The following is a 12,247-nucleotide window of genomic DNA, read 5'->3' on the forward strand; positions in this document are numbered from 1 at the left end:
CGGGGTAGTAACTGGCAGTCCCTGCCACTCCTCTCCGCTTTCAGGCTGACTCACTGCTGTAGGAGGCAGCGTGAGGCTGGCCTGCAGACTGTCCCATTTTGCTTTGCAGGCCAACAGACTTCTAACCTATGAATCAGAACCTCTACAGATGGTGTCTTGGGACCCATTTTTTTTTAAGCACTGACCACTTTCCTCCTTCACCTGAGGACCCGAGGAGTCCTTTGCTCACACCTCTAATCACCCTCCACCTGCATTTCCGCCTGCAGGTCAGCCACGGCCCAAAGTTTACATGCAGCATCTTGGGCTGTGCTGTGAGCCCGGCCGTTCATTTCTCCTTCACCAGCTACAACTTTGGGACCTGCTTCATCTACCAAGCTGGCATGCCCCCATACAAACAAATGCTGGTTGTCACCAACAAGGAAGAAACACCCATGAGGTAAGCAGACTTTCCAGAGCTTCCAGATGATTCTGTAGCTCCTTGTGGGTTCTACAGCCTCCACATAGGTGAAGTCCTGCCAAAATAGAAAAAAGAAAGATTATGGGAAAAGTCAAAACCCAGTTGGGCATGAATCCTGCATCTGCTTTCCCTACCACTAATACTGACACTTGGGTAGCCAGGAGCTACTCTGCTGAAAATCTTGAAGTGAGGAGGGCAATGCCAGATGTAATGAAGGTGAAAACCGAGGCTTGGAGAATTAAAAAGTGACTTCCTCAGGCCATTACTTTGCAATAAATGACAGATATATACTGAGCCTAAGTCTTTTGATTAAAATCCGGCCTCTCTGCACCATCCCTATGTAGAATGTTCCAGTCCAGGTTTCTGGGCCTTATCCCAGACGTATCAAAACAGAATTTCCAGAGACTGGCCCGGAGACCTGTGTTTCCTCAAAGCTCTTTCCTAAAGGAAGGAACTGTTACACATCTGTGCTATCCAGTATGGCAACCTATAAGTACATAAAATATGCCTGGTGCGACTAAGGGACTGAATTTTTCATTTTTTAAGTTTCAATTCATTGGAATTTGAATTGCCACATGTGTCTAGTGGCTACCATATTGGAAAGCACAGGCCTAAGTTCAAATCCCAACTCTTCCCTAGCTGTGTGACCTGGGGCACATGGTCTAACCTCTCCTTTCCTGGGATGGGGGATAATAATAGCTCCTCCCCTACAAGGCTATTAGGAGGGTTAAATTAGTTCATCTAGAGAGAGTACTTAGAATAGTGCCTGGACCATAGCAAATGCTCGGTTATGGTTATTTGTTGCTACTGCTACTGTTGCAGTGATGATAACTATTATCCTGAATGGTGAGTTACAAGAGTGTCATGTGATTTTAAATGCTAATTAAAAATCTTCCCTGCATGATTTAATTCAATCTGAGTCCTGTGTGAAGGCATTAAGTTCTTTTTATTGGCCTAGCTGGACTCCTTCTCTAAATACCTGGAAGACAGACAAGAAAGTATTCTAATGGAGAGCCCTAGGGCCTTCCTACGCACAGGTTGACCAGAGTAAACATGATCTTTGAAGATCCCATGTGGTTGAGCAATTAGTGACAATAAGAATGGCTCATCTTTATGGACTGTCTCCTCTGTGGCCTGTGTAGTGACTGACTTAGTCACTCTATTTCATTTAATGCTCAAAACAACCTTATGAGGTTGTTAATGCTCCAAACAACCCAGTTCTACAGATAAGGAAACAGAGGCCCAAATGAGCTAAGTAACTCTTCTAAATTCTCACAGCTAGTTAGAGATAGAGCCTGGATCCAAACTCCTGTGTCTGAATCGGGAACACATACTCCGCTCCTCTGTGCTTCACCACCCAGTTACTTTAGGAAACACTTCCTTATAAGAGGGTACAAAGCCGTGAGTGGCCTTTTCAAGAAAGAGGATAAATAGAGTGAAAAGAACCTTGAGCGAAGGGCCATGAGACTTTGTGTTTGAGGCCAGGTTCTGCCAGAATCTCAGGGTGTGATTTGGGGTAAGTAACTTGATTATGCCCAGGGAAGTATGGGCTGAATCACTGCTGAGGTCCCTTCTTCCATAGCTCCAGTGCAACAGGGCAGGAAAGCAGCTCACAGAGACAAGGGGACAGAATCAGTCTTTCTGGGTGTCTTAAATGTGTTTTTTGACCTCCAGCACAGGCTGGTACTGGAGACCCTCTTACTTGGTAGACAAAATGGTAATACGTGGGCCTTCTAACTTAACACACCTTCCTCCTGATTTTCTCTAGCTTAGACTGTCTATACACCAATACCGCATACCTCGAGGTGAACTTCTGTGTTGATGTGATAAAGCCAGGAAAGACACTGGAGATTCCAATCACCTTTTATCCTCGAGAAAGTATCAATTATCGAGAACTCATCCCCTTTGAAATCAATGGGCTCTCACAACAAGTAATTGAAATCAAAGGGAAAGGCACCGAGATGAAGGTACGAGACTGTTGGGGAGATCCTCAGCCATGGCAACCATGCCTTTTTGCCCTCCCAGCCACCTTTGCCCCTCCCACTCTTCCCTCTCCACCTGTCCTGCCCCCAAGCTGCGTTGTCAGAGGCCAGCCAGTCCCACCCAAGGATGACCTGTCAAATCTGACTCGAGTGAACCATAGACTGTATTCAATACCAAACTTTACTATATCATAGGTTACAAGTAATCACAGGCATTGGAGAAACATCTTTTTCTTGGAAAAGTTTGAGACTATCAGATGCACAATCCCAAACATGTCCTTCTCTCACATTAGGGTATGTTTTGTTTCCACGTTTAATAGACAAGATCTGTTTTGAATAGCAATTCGTTTTAGATATACACACAGACATACATTTCAATTGTGGAACATCTTTCTTTAATGCCACATTGATTGATATTCTTGAGCCAGGCGCAGATCCCAGGATTATATTTGATTGCGGGCATTTCTTCTAAGTAGGTGCTCCTAATGAAAGTCCTGCTGCTAATCCCTTTCTCCCCAGTGTCTGGTAAACATGTAAGGTGTCTGTTTGGTTGGTATATTTGCATTTTAATAGGAGATTTTAGAAGACTAAAGGCCTTCCAAGATGCTCAGGAATGCATGGGACATTTCAGCAACTGAGAAGGTGGGAGGGGTGTGTTCCTGGCAGCCTTCCCATCAAGCTAGAGGAATGACAAGACATTGCCACCTGGTGTTGTCTGTACCCAAGCCAGAGATGGGGTCTCTTCTGATATCACTGATCCGTTCACTTGTTCCTTCTGTCACTCATTCATTTTGCACCCATTTTGTGCTAGGTACTTTGGGGGAAATCTGGAGGGGACTTAAATGTGTTCTCTGACCTCCAGAAGCACAGGCTGCTGTTGGAGACTCTCACCTTTTTAGACACCATGGAAACATGCGGGCTGGATATAAAGAAAGTTGAGGGGCAGGGGGTGTGCCGTTTAGTGACTGCCTGAGTGGCTGCTGCTCATTGTGTGTCCATGCCATCCTGAGGGTGAGGCCCAGCCTGACCTTGATCTCTCCAGGCCAACATTTTGATCAGTGCCTTAGATGAGGACTTGGAAGCGTGTCTACTCTTCCACCTCTGCCTCCACCATTTTGTCTGTGTGGCCCTCATCTGTCCCTGTCCAGCCCACCCTACAGATCAGCAAGCCAGAGCCATCACAAAACACACGTTTGACTGGGTCACTCCATGCTTCGCTGGCCTCCCACTTCTCCCAGCACAATCCCTGACCGCCTCCAAACTTGTCTTCTCATTGTGCCCCTCTCTCTCAGCCACAGGCCTTCCTGGGCCACTCCTCTGACTCAGAACCTTGCCACAGGCTGTTGTCTCCCCCCCCGCCCCGGGTGGCCTCCAACCCATGCCCACCCTGACTCAAACAGACTAGATGGCACCCTTCCTTTAGCTCCCAGGGTAGACATGCCTTCCCCAGGGAGGCGGCCCCAGAACCCCCAGCCAGCTCAGCCCCTGCAATATGTTCTCACAGTACCCTGAGCTTTTCCGTCATGTCTCCTCATCCAGTTGTGATTATGTAGTTGCATAGTAAGCTGCTTAGTGTATATTGTATGCACGTGTTTACCAGGTGAGTGAATGCCCATCCCATATGAAGAAGGCAGGACACTGACAGGAACCACCATTGCCTCACCAGGATAGGTGTATGATAATAGTTTTTTTCAAGGAATTGATGAACCCTCCCTCTCTCCTCTCTTTCTGGTTCCACAGATTTTAGTCCTAGATCCGGTCAATAGGATTGTAAAGTTGGGAGCTGTCCTTCCAGGACAGGTTGTGAAAAAAACAGTTTCCATCATGAACAACAGCCACGCCCCACTCACTTTTAGCCAGACAGTCCTGTTCTCGATTCCAGAACTCCAGGAACCCAAGGTTGGTGCCCAGGGCTCCCAGTGGGCTTCTTATGCTTCCCAGTGACATGGGTGACTAGATGACTGTGCTAGCAACATAAACAGCTCACACTTCTCAGGCATCTACCATGCACCAGGACATTCTAAGAGCTTCCCCCGTGCTACCTCTGAGCATCTTCACAAAAACAGTATAGGGCTAGTACTGTTATTATTCTCATTTTAGATAAGGACTCCAAGGCTTAGAGAGGCTGCATACCTCAAAAAGGCAACAGAATGAAAGAGAAAGGGATGGGATTTGGTAGATCTGGATTCTAATGAATGTATATATCCTCATCATTGGAAGCTTGAAAAATATGGAAAGACATAAAGAAAAACATTTTTGCCATAATCTCACACCCAGAAATAATCACTTGCAGACGACCACCTTCTTGCTGTATACCCACCTGGCAGAGAGACCGCAAGATCAAGCTTCTGGTGTCTCTTCTTACAAAGGCACCAGTCCCATTATAAGGATCCCACTCTCGTGACCTTATCTACCCCTAATTACCCCCTAAAGGCCTCATCTCCAAATGCCACTCACATATGAATTGTCAGCCGGTGGAGTGTGGGACACAATTCAATCTGTAGCAAGGTGAACACAATGTAGACTGGTCTGATGGAGTTCACAGTCTTTGGGGGTCACTGACACGGAAACAACTCCAGGACAGCCTAGAAACTGCAGAGGCAGGGTGTGAATTGGGAGGGGTTGCTCAGACGACAGCGGGGGGCTGTGGGAGGCCTCATAGGGCAGGAGGTCTGTACTGGGTTTTTGGGATGGAAAGGTGTCTCCAGGCAGACAGGTTGGGGAGAGGTGTGCTGGCAGGCAGAGCTACGTGTGCTTGAGGGGGGTCTGTGCTTTTAGAAAGCTAGGTGTGATTGGGTAGGCAGGGGTGCTGTGGGCCATCCAGGGATTGCCAAATACAGAGAAATGGGCTGGGGAAGCTAGCCAGAGCAAGAGAGCCAGTGGCACCTCATCCCAGGGCCCATGGTGCTGGCCAAAGACAGAGGGCAGACTTGCTTCCGCTTCCTCATTCATCCAAATCAAAATCCTCAGTGCCGCAGGGTCAGGGCCCCTGACCGTTGAGCTGAGCCGCCTTTGCCTCTTGAGGTGACACGTTACCTGTACTGGCACCAACATCGTGGTGTTTGGAGAGCTCACGGAGACTACTGTCCCTGCGTGGTTTCCAGCCCACTGTCTGCTGCCACAGTCCACCTGCTGGTGACCACACAGCACCCTGTACCCCAGGAAGCATGAGCCCGGAAGGAGCTTTGGCTTCCTGAAAGCTGATTTTGGTTGATTTCTACCAGGACAAAGGAGGCGGGGGGGGGGGGGAGGGAAAACCATACGAATTTAAACAAGAGTTCTCAAGCGTTAGAAGACACGGGTCACTCAGGGCACTTTTGAAGATGTGAGCTCCAAGCTCTCCCAAAATTCAGTTGGAATGGGGCAGGACCTGTGAATCTGCATTTTAAAGAGCACAGTGGGAAGTGTGGTACAGGGAACCCAGGGAGCACTCCTTGGAAAAACACAGGAGTGCTAAGTGTTTTCTATTTCCTCTTATCTTACTATTTCCTGCACCAGAGAGTAGGGGTCATTTGCAAGGAGCTGGAGAGAAAAATTAACATTTATCGAATGGCTATTACATGCCACACATTTATATAGGTGATCTGAATCTTCACCATAGAGTAAGCCAAAGAAAGTTTAAGTAACTTAGCAAAGATGACACAGCCGTCAGGAGAGAGCAGAGTGGGATTTGACCCCTGGGCTATTGCAGCCCTAACAGCAAGACCCAGAAATAGAAGCCTCAGATGCCCTCTGCCCTCAGCTGCTGAGCCTCATTGCTGTTTTCCCCAGGTCATCACCTTAATACCATCCTACAACATCACTCTGAAGCCCAAAGAGGTCTGTAAGCTGGAAGTCATCTTTGCCCCGAAGAAACGCATCCCTCCCTTCTCTGAGGAGGTGTTCATGGAATGCATGGGGCTTCTGCGTCCTCTCTTCCTCCTTAGTGGCTGTTGCCAGGCCCTGGAGATCTCCCTGGACCAGGAGCATCTCCCCTTCGGGCCAGTCGTGTATCAGACACAAGCCACGCGTCGCATCCTTATGTTGAACACGGGTGACGTGGGTGCAAGGTAGGAGAGTGGCATCCCCACCCAAGGCCGAACACAGCTCTCTTGACTCTGGATTTGCCCTGGATTCAGACTGGATATTTGTTTTACAAGTGTAGCCACTTTTTCTTTCTTTCCCCTCCCTTTCACCGCCCCTCCCCTCCCTCAAGATGGGACGTGGCCCTGCTAGGGCGACTGCGGCTGCCAGGATTACAAAAATTAATGCAATAGAGGAGATTAGTTCGGTGCATGCTATACACCCTTTACATGGTTTCTTTTGCTTATTACCAAAACAATTCTATGGTTGATCCGTTTTACAGACGAGACAACTGAGACTACTTTTCCAAAATCATGCATCCAGCTAGAACTTACACTGTGCAAGTGCAGTGCTAAGCATTCTTGCGTATAAGCTCCCATTTAATTACCCCAGACCCCTGAGAGGTAGTACTATATTGTCCTCATTTCACAGATGAAGGTGAGGCTCAAGGAGGTCAGGTGATTTACCTGAGGTCACATGGCTAAGAGGTGAGAAAGATGGGATTAGAACACAAGTATACCTCTGACTGCTCTCCTCTCTAGGCTCTTCCCTCTGGCTAGCAGGTGCCCGGCCCAGTCACGACTCGGGCATGCCACCATAGCTGTGCAGACACCCCTCACCCAGACCTCAGTGTGGACAGTGCCCCGAGGGTGTGGCTGGAAGCACAGAGGGATGGCCCACAGAGGGATGACTAAGAGTGCCCCCAAGAACGGGTGCATCTCTCACCTGAAGGCATTGCCTCTGCCCTCCTGGATCTGACCTGAGAGGCAATGCAGGGGGTGCTTATAGCCATGGCCTTGGGAGGGTTCCAGTCCTAGCCCCGGCACTTCCTGGCTGTGTGATCTCGGATACATATGTGTTAGCGTGTTCATGTGCATGTTCCTCGACGAGTCACTTGCAGAATATAAGATAAGATGCAGCCACTTCCCACCCTGCTCAGGTCTGAGAGACAGCTGAGCTGTCTTACCCAGAAGTGAGCTAGCTCTTGACTCCATCCGCCTTTGCTCTGCCCACATCCCACGGAGTATTCAAAGGGGTGAACCTCTCAGCTAAAAGCCTAGGGAAAGTCCCTTGATCTCAGCAGCATTAAGCACACCCCAGGATACTAGTAAACTGCCTTTCTTGTCTCCTTTTGTCTTGGAAAAGGTTTAAATGGGATGTCAAAAAATTTGAGCCCCATTTTTCCATCAGCCCAGAAGAAGGCTACATCACTGCAGGCATGGAGGTCTCTTTTGAAGTGACCTACCATCCCACTGAGGTGGGCAAGGAGAGTCTCTATAAAAACTTGCTCTGCTTCATCCATGGAGGCAATCCTCTGAACCTCACCCTATCTGGAGTCTGCGTGGGACCACCTTCAGTAAGAGAGGTCAGTAGCTGCTGCCCACAGAAGTGCCAATGGCAAGAGTGGGCCCGCAGACACCACAATTGAATTCAGCTGGGCCTTCTAGAAACAAGTAACTCTGTTCAAACAGTCCTCGGTGCCAACGTCAAACATTCAGACCTCCCTCCCACCACAGGGCCTTTGCATATCCTTTTCCCCACTGCTGCAATATTCATTTCCCCTCTTCATTTAGTTAATTCCTATTCATTCTTCAGCTCTCAACTCAAGCATTACATTCTCAAGGAAGGTTTCTCTGACATATTTGGCTAGATCAAATTCTCTTACAAGCACTGTAAGTAAAGGGTAAACACTTTCCCCTTCTCTCATTAAAAAAAAAAAAAGTTGGGAGTGGGGGAGTGGGCTTGAGTTAACCTTCTGCTAGCCTTGTCCCTAGAAACCTAACAGTAGACTCCATTCCACTTACGGTAAAAAAATCACTTATGGTAAAAATTACACCTGATCTCCATCTCTATAATTATGTAAATGGAATCACCCAGTGTGCTATGAACATGTATGTACAAATCTTGGCAAGAAAATATGCTTCCATTATCTTGGGTAAATACCCAGATGGCTGGGGCACAAAGCAGGTATATATTTACTTTTTAAAGAACCTACTAAACTCTTTTCCAAAGTGGTTGTGTTTCTACCGACAATGTCTGATATTTCCACTTGCATCCCATTTTGCCCACACTTGTTACCACCTGTTGTTTTAATTTTAGCCATTCTAATAAATATAAGGTGGTATCTCATTGTGGCTTTTAATTTGTGGTTCCCTAATGACTAATGACATTGAGAATCTTTTCAGGTATTTGTTTGCCATCCATATATCATCTTTGTTGAAGTACCTGTTTGAATTCTCTGTCCATATTTAATTGGGATGTTTGTTTTCTTATTATTGAGTTTTGAGAGCTCTTCATATATTCAGGGCACAAATTTTACATTTAGATCTTAATCTGTTTAGAGTTAATTTTTGTATGTAGCATAAGATATGGATCAAAATTCATTTTGTTTTATCATTTGTATGTGGATATTCAGTTGTTCTAGCACCATTTGTTGAAGATTATCCTTTCTCCACTGAAATGCCTCTGCACCTTGGTCAAAACTCATTTAACCATATATGTGCAGGTGTCTATTGCTGAATGCTGTCCTTGTCCGCTGATCTATTTGACTCTTTTTACCAACAGTGCTACACCGTCCACACTGCTGAATTCAGTGGTCAGTTCTCAACTGTTGACCTGTTGATAGTATTTGATACCTTGAACAAGTCCCTTGAGGAAGATGCTTCAAACACTTCACATGGTCCCTAGGATGCCACCCTCTCCTGGGTTTCCTCCTATCTTATTAGATGCTCCTTCTCATCTCCTCTTCTGATTTTTTTTAACACTGGAGTGTGTCAGTCAGGAATTGGTTCTTAAATTTCTTCTTTTATCTAAAAACACTTAACTTCTTGATAATCTCATCCAGTTTCTTGGCCTTTAAAAAAAAACATTGCTATACTCCCAAATATGGATGCCAGCCTAAACCTTTCCTTGAATTCCTCATTTGTAAATTTCACTACCTACTTCAGATGTCTGTTTTCTTCCAGGTGGTAAATTTCACCTGCCAGGTACGCTCCAAGCACACGCAGACCATCATGCTTTCAAACCGCACCAACCAGACCTGGAACCTGCACCCCATCTTTGAGGGTGAGCACTGGGAGGGGCCAGAGTTCATCACCCTGGAGCCCCATCAGCAAAACAAGCCCTATGAGATTACCTACAGACCCCGCACCATGAACTTGGAGAACCGCAAACATCAGGTAGGCTGAGGCTGCCCCCCGCCGCCCCCCATTGATTTTACTGTGGGGTTGGAGGGAGGAGTCATGCAAGAGAGGTGAGGAGAACCCCACGAATCATGTTGGAACAATGGGGAATAATGCAGATTATGGAGTCCAAAACTTCCCTTGTTGCCTGTATTTTTTCATGTACAGGGGATTTTCTTGGAACAAGGGGCTCAGTTCTGAACAGAGTCCTGGACTAAGCATCAAGTAATTAATATTTAGCTTAATTGTACAAATAGCATCATCGCCACTGTAACAAACTTTTAAAAAGAAAAGAAGCCATAATCTTCCACCCTAAAGAAAGAGAATTTTTTCTTCTAAGCTGTATTTTTTTTTAAGTTTATTTTTTATTTTGAAAGAGAGAGAGTAGGGAAGGGGCAGAGAGAGAGACAGAATTGCAAGCAGGCCCCACCCTGTCAGTGCAGAGCTGGACGTGGGGCTCAATCTCACGAACCATGAGAGCATGACTTGAGCCAAAATCAAAAGTTGGACACTTAACCAACTAAGCCACTCAGGTGCCTCTAAGCTTTACTTTCTTTGTAAGTAATCTCTACACCCAGGGTACGGTTGAACTCACAACCCCGCAATCAAGAATCAGATGCTCTACCGACTGAATCAGCCAGTCACCCCAAGAACTGTTTTCTCCTATCTTTACTACCAGTCCTTATTCAGATACAGTCATAGTTGCCATCACAGAATACCTAATTTTGCACTCAGTTTATTTTTACCTTACATTAGATCATGAACATTTTTCTGTTTAACTAGTCTTTGTGATGTAATCATGTTTAATGATTGCCTAATATTTCATGGAATGAAAGTTCCATAATTTATGTAATACTCCTCAGTTGTTGAATATTAAAGTTATTACTACCAAATTTTCATCAATATTATAAATGGTTCTAATGCGTATGTGTGTGTGTGTGTGTGTGTGTAGCTTTTTCCTCCGAAGGGATTTTTAAGTTCCCTGGGGAAAGGTGACCCAGCTAGCTCTATCGATAGAGCATGCCTGGGGTAGAGTTCCTGATTCAAATACATATGAACATTTTTATGACTCTTAAAACATACTACCAAGCTTATTTCAAGAGTTATGCTTATGCAAGGGCCTCTATTAATCCTGTGTCACTACCACGCCTAAGAGGTACCTAATAAAGGAACTTCTGTGCCATTTTGACCACGTTTCTTCTTCTCCTTAGGGCACCCTCTTCTTCCCCCTCCCAGATGGGACTGGCTGGCTATATATGCTGCATGGGACTTCTGAGCTCCCCAAAGCCGTGGCCAGTATCTACCGTGAAGTACCATGTAAGACACCCTATGTTGAACTCCTGCCAATAACCAACTGGCTTAATAAGCCCCAGAGGTGAGAGAGTGGGGCTAGGGGTTGGGATGGAGGAGATGGAGGGAGGACTTCTACTGTCTAGCCTGGCCCTTCCCATGGTCAGGGCCTCTAGAGACATTGAGGGGCTAAAAGAATCAGAGGCAAAGTTCCCTGATGTAACCAAGCATTGTCTGAACTCTAAATTTCCAGACAGTCAGTGCTATCTATGAATAACTGATTACTTAAGTCTCCTAGAACAGTGCCTGACGTAAAATAAGTGCTCAAATAAATGTTAGATGTTATTATTATTATCAAAATGATAATCATGATGGTTATTCTTGAGTTCTCTGTCTTATCACCTAAGCCACTGGCCAGAGAAGGATGTCCCTTGGATCTTATTTGCAGTGGGAGTAAAGTAGAATACAAGGGCTAGAGGAATTGACAACCAGCCTGGTCCCCTTCTTTTACAGAGAAGGAGCCAAAGCCTGGGAGAAGAAGCTTACTTACTGAAGGCCACCAGTTAGCATAGTGGATAAGGGCTCAGACCTAAGTTTGAATCCTAGTTGTACCTAGTTGTAACTAGTCATGTGACCTGAACATGTTTCCTTCTCTTGGCCTCTATTTCCTCATTAGTAAAATGGGGGTGATAATTATATGTGTCTCCTACAGACACTGTGAGGATTAACTGCCTCTAACACATTTGGAGCACTGACTCAGTAGCTGGCACATCACAGGTGTCAATAAATGGTAGTTATTGTTGTTGTTAGAGACAAAGGACCAGAACCCTGGACCCACGTGCTTATCATAAAATCAAGAGTAGAGATAGCACCTTTCCTTCTTTTCCTTAGGCAAATGGTTTCATTTTCTCTATCCTCTCTTCATGTGTTCCTGTGCTCCCCCAGATTCCGGGTCATCGTGGAAATGGTGAAACCAGAGAGGCCAGATCTAAGTGTCACCTTAAAAGGCCTTGATTACATTGATGTACTGTCTGGCTCCAAGAAAGATTACAGGCTGAACTTCTTTTCCCACAAGGAGGGACTCTACAGTGCAAAGGTATCCACGTGTTAAAGACATTTCCCTGGAACTCTGGAGGTTTGCCCCAAGGTTAATAATCCTGGTGTTAGGGAGTGAAGATGTCCTCCCACAGCCAGCCCATCTTTATCCTGCTGGGCTAACCAGTTAGAGACCTGACAAAGCTTTCAGGATTCCCAGCCTCTTGAAGATGAAGCCA

At 46.1% G+C, this 12,247-nt stretch overlaps 1 protein-coding gene across 1 annotated transcript in view; it reads left to right on the top strand.

The window, feature by feature from the left end:
* Window positions 1-12,247, top strand: part of HYDIN (HYDIN axonemal central pair apparatus protein) — a 340,954-nt gene that overhangs the window by 310,432 nt on the left and 18,275 nt on the right. Inside the window, 8 exon segments of the mRNA XM_047079251.1 lie at window positions 267-436; window positions 2,226-2,424; window positions 4,180-4,338; window positions 6,211-6,488; window positions 7,648-7,867; window positions 9,468-9,680; window positions 10,895-11,058; window positions 11,919-12,069. Of these exon segments, the coding sequence (XP_046935207.1) occupies window positions 267-436; window positions 2,226-2,424; window positions 4,180-4,338; window positions 6,211-6,488; window positions 7,648-7,867; window positions 9,468-9,680; window positions 10,895-11,058; window positions 11,919-12,069 (1,554 nt within the window).

Source organism: Lynx rufus, unplaced genomic scaffold (assembly GCF_022079265.1).
Source record: "Lynx rufus isolate CCGP_SWC_20201006 ecotype Redwood Valley unplaced genomic scaffold, mLynRuf1.p SCAF_16, whole genome shotgun sequence".
Lineage (NCBI taxonomy): Eukaryota > Metazoa > Chordata > Mammalia > Carnivora > Felidae > Lynx > Lynx rufus.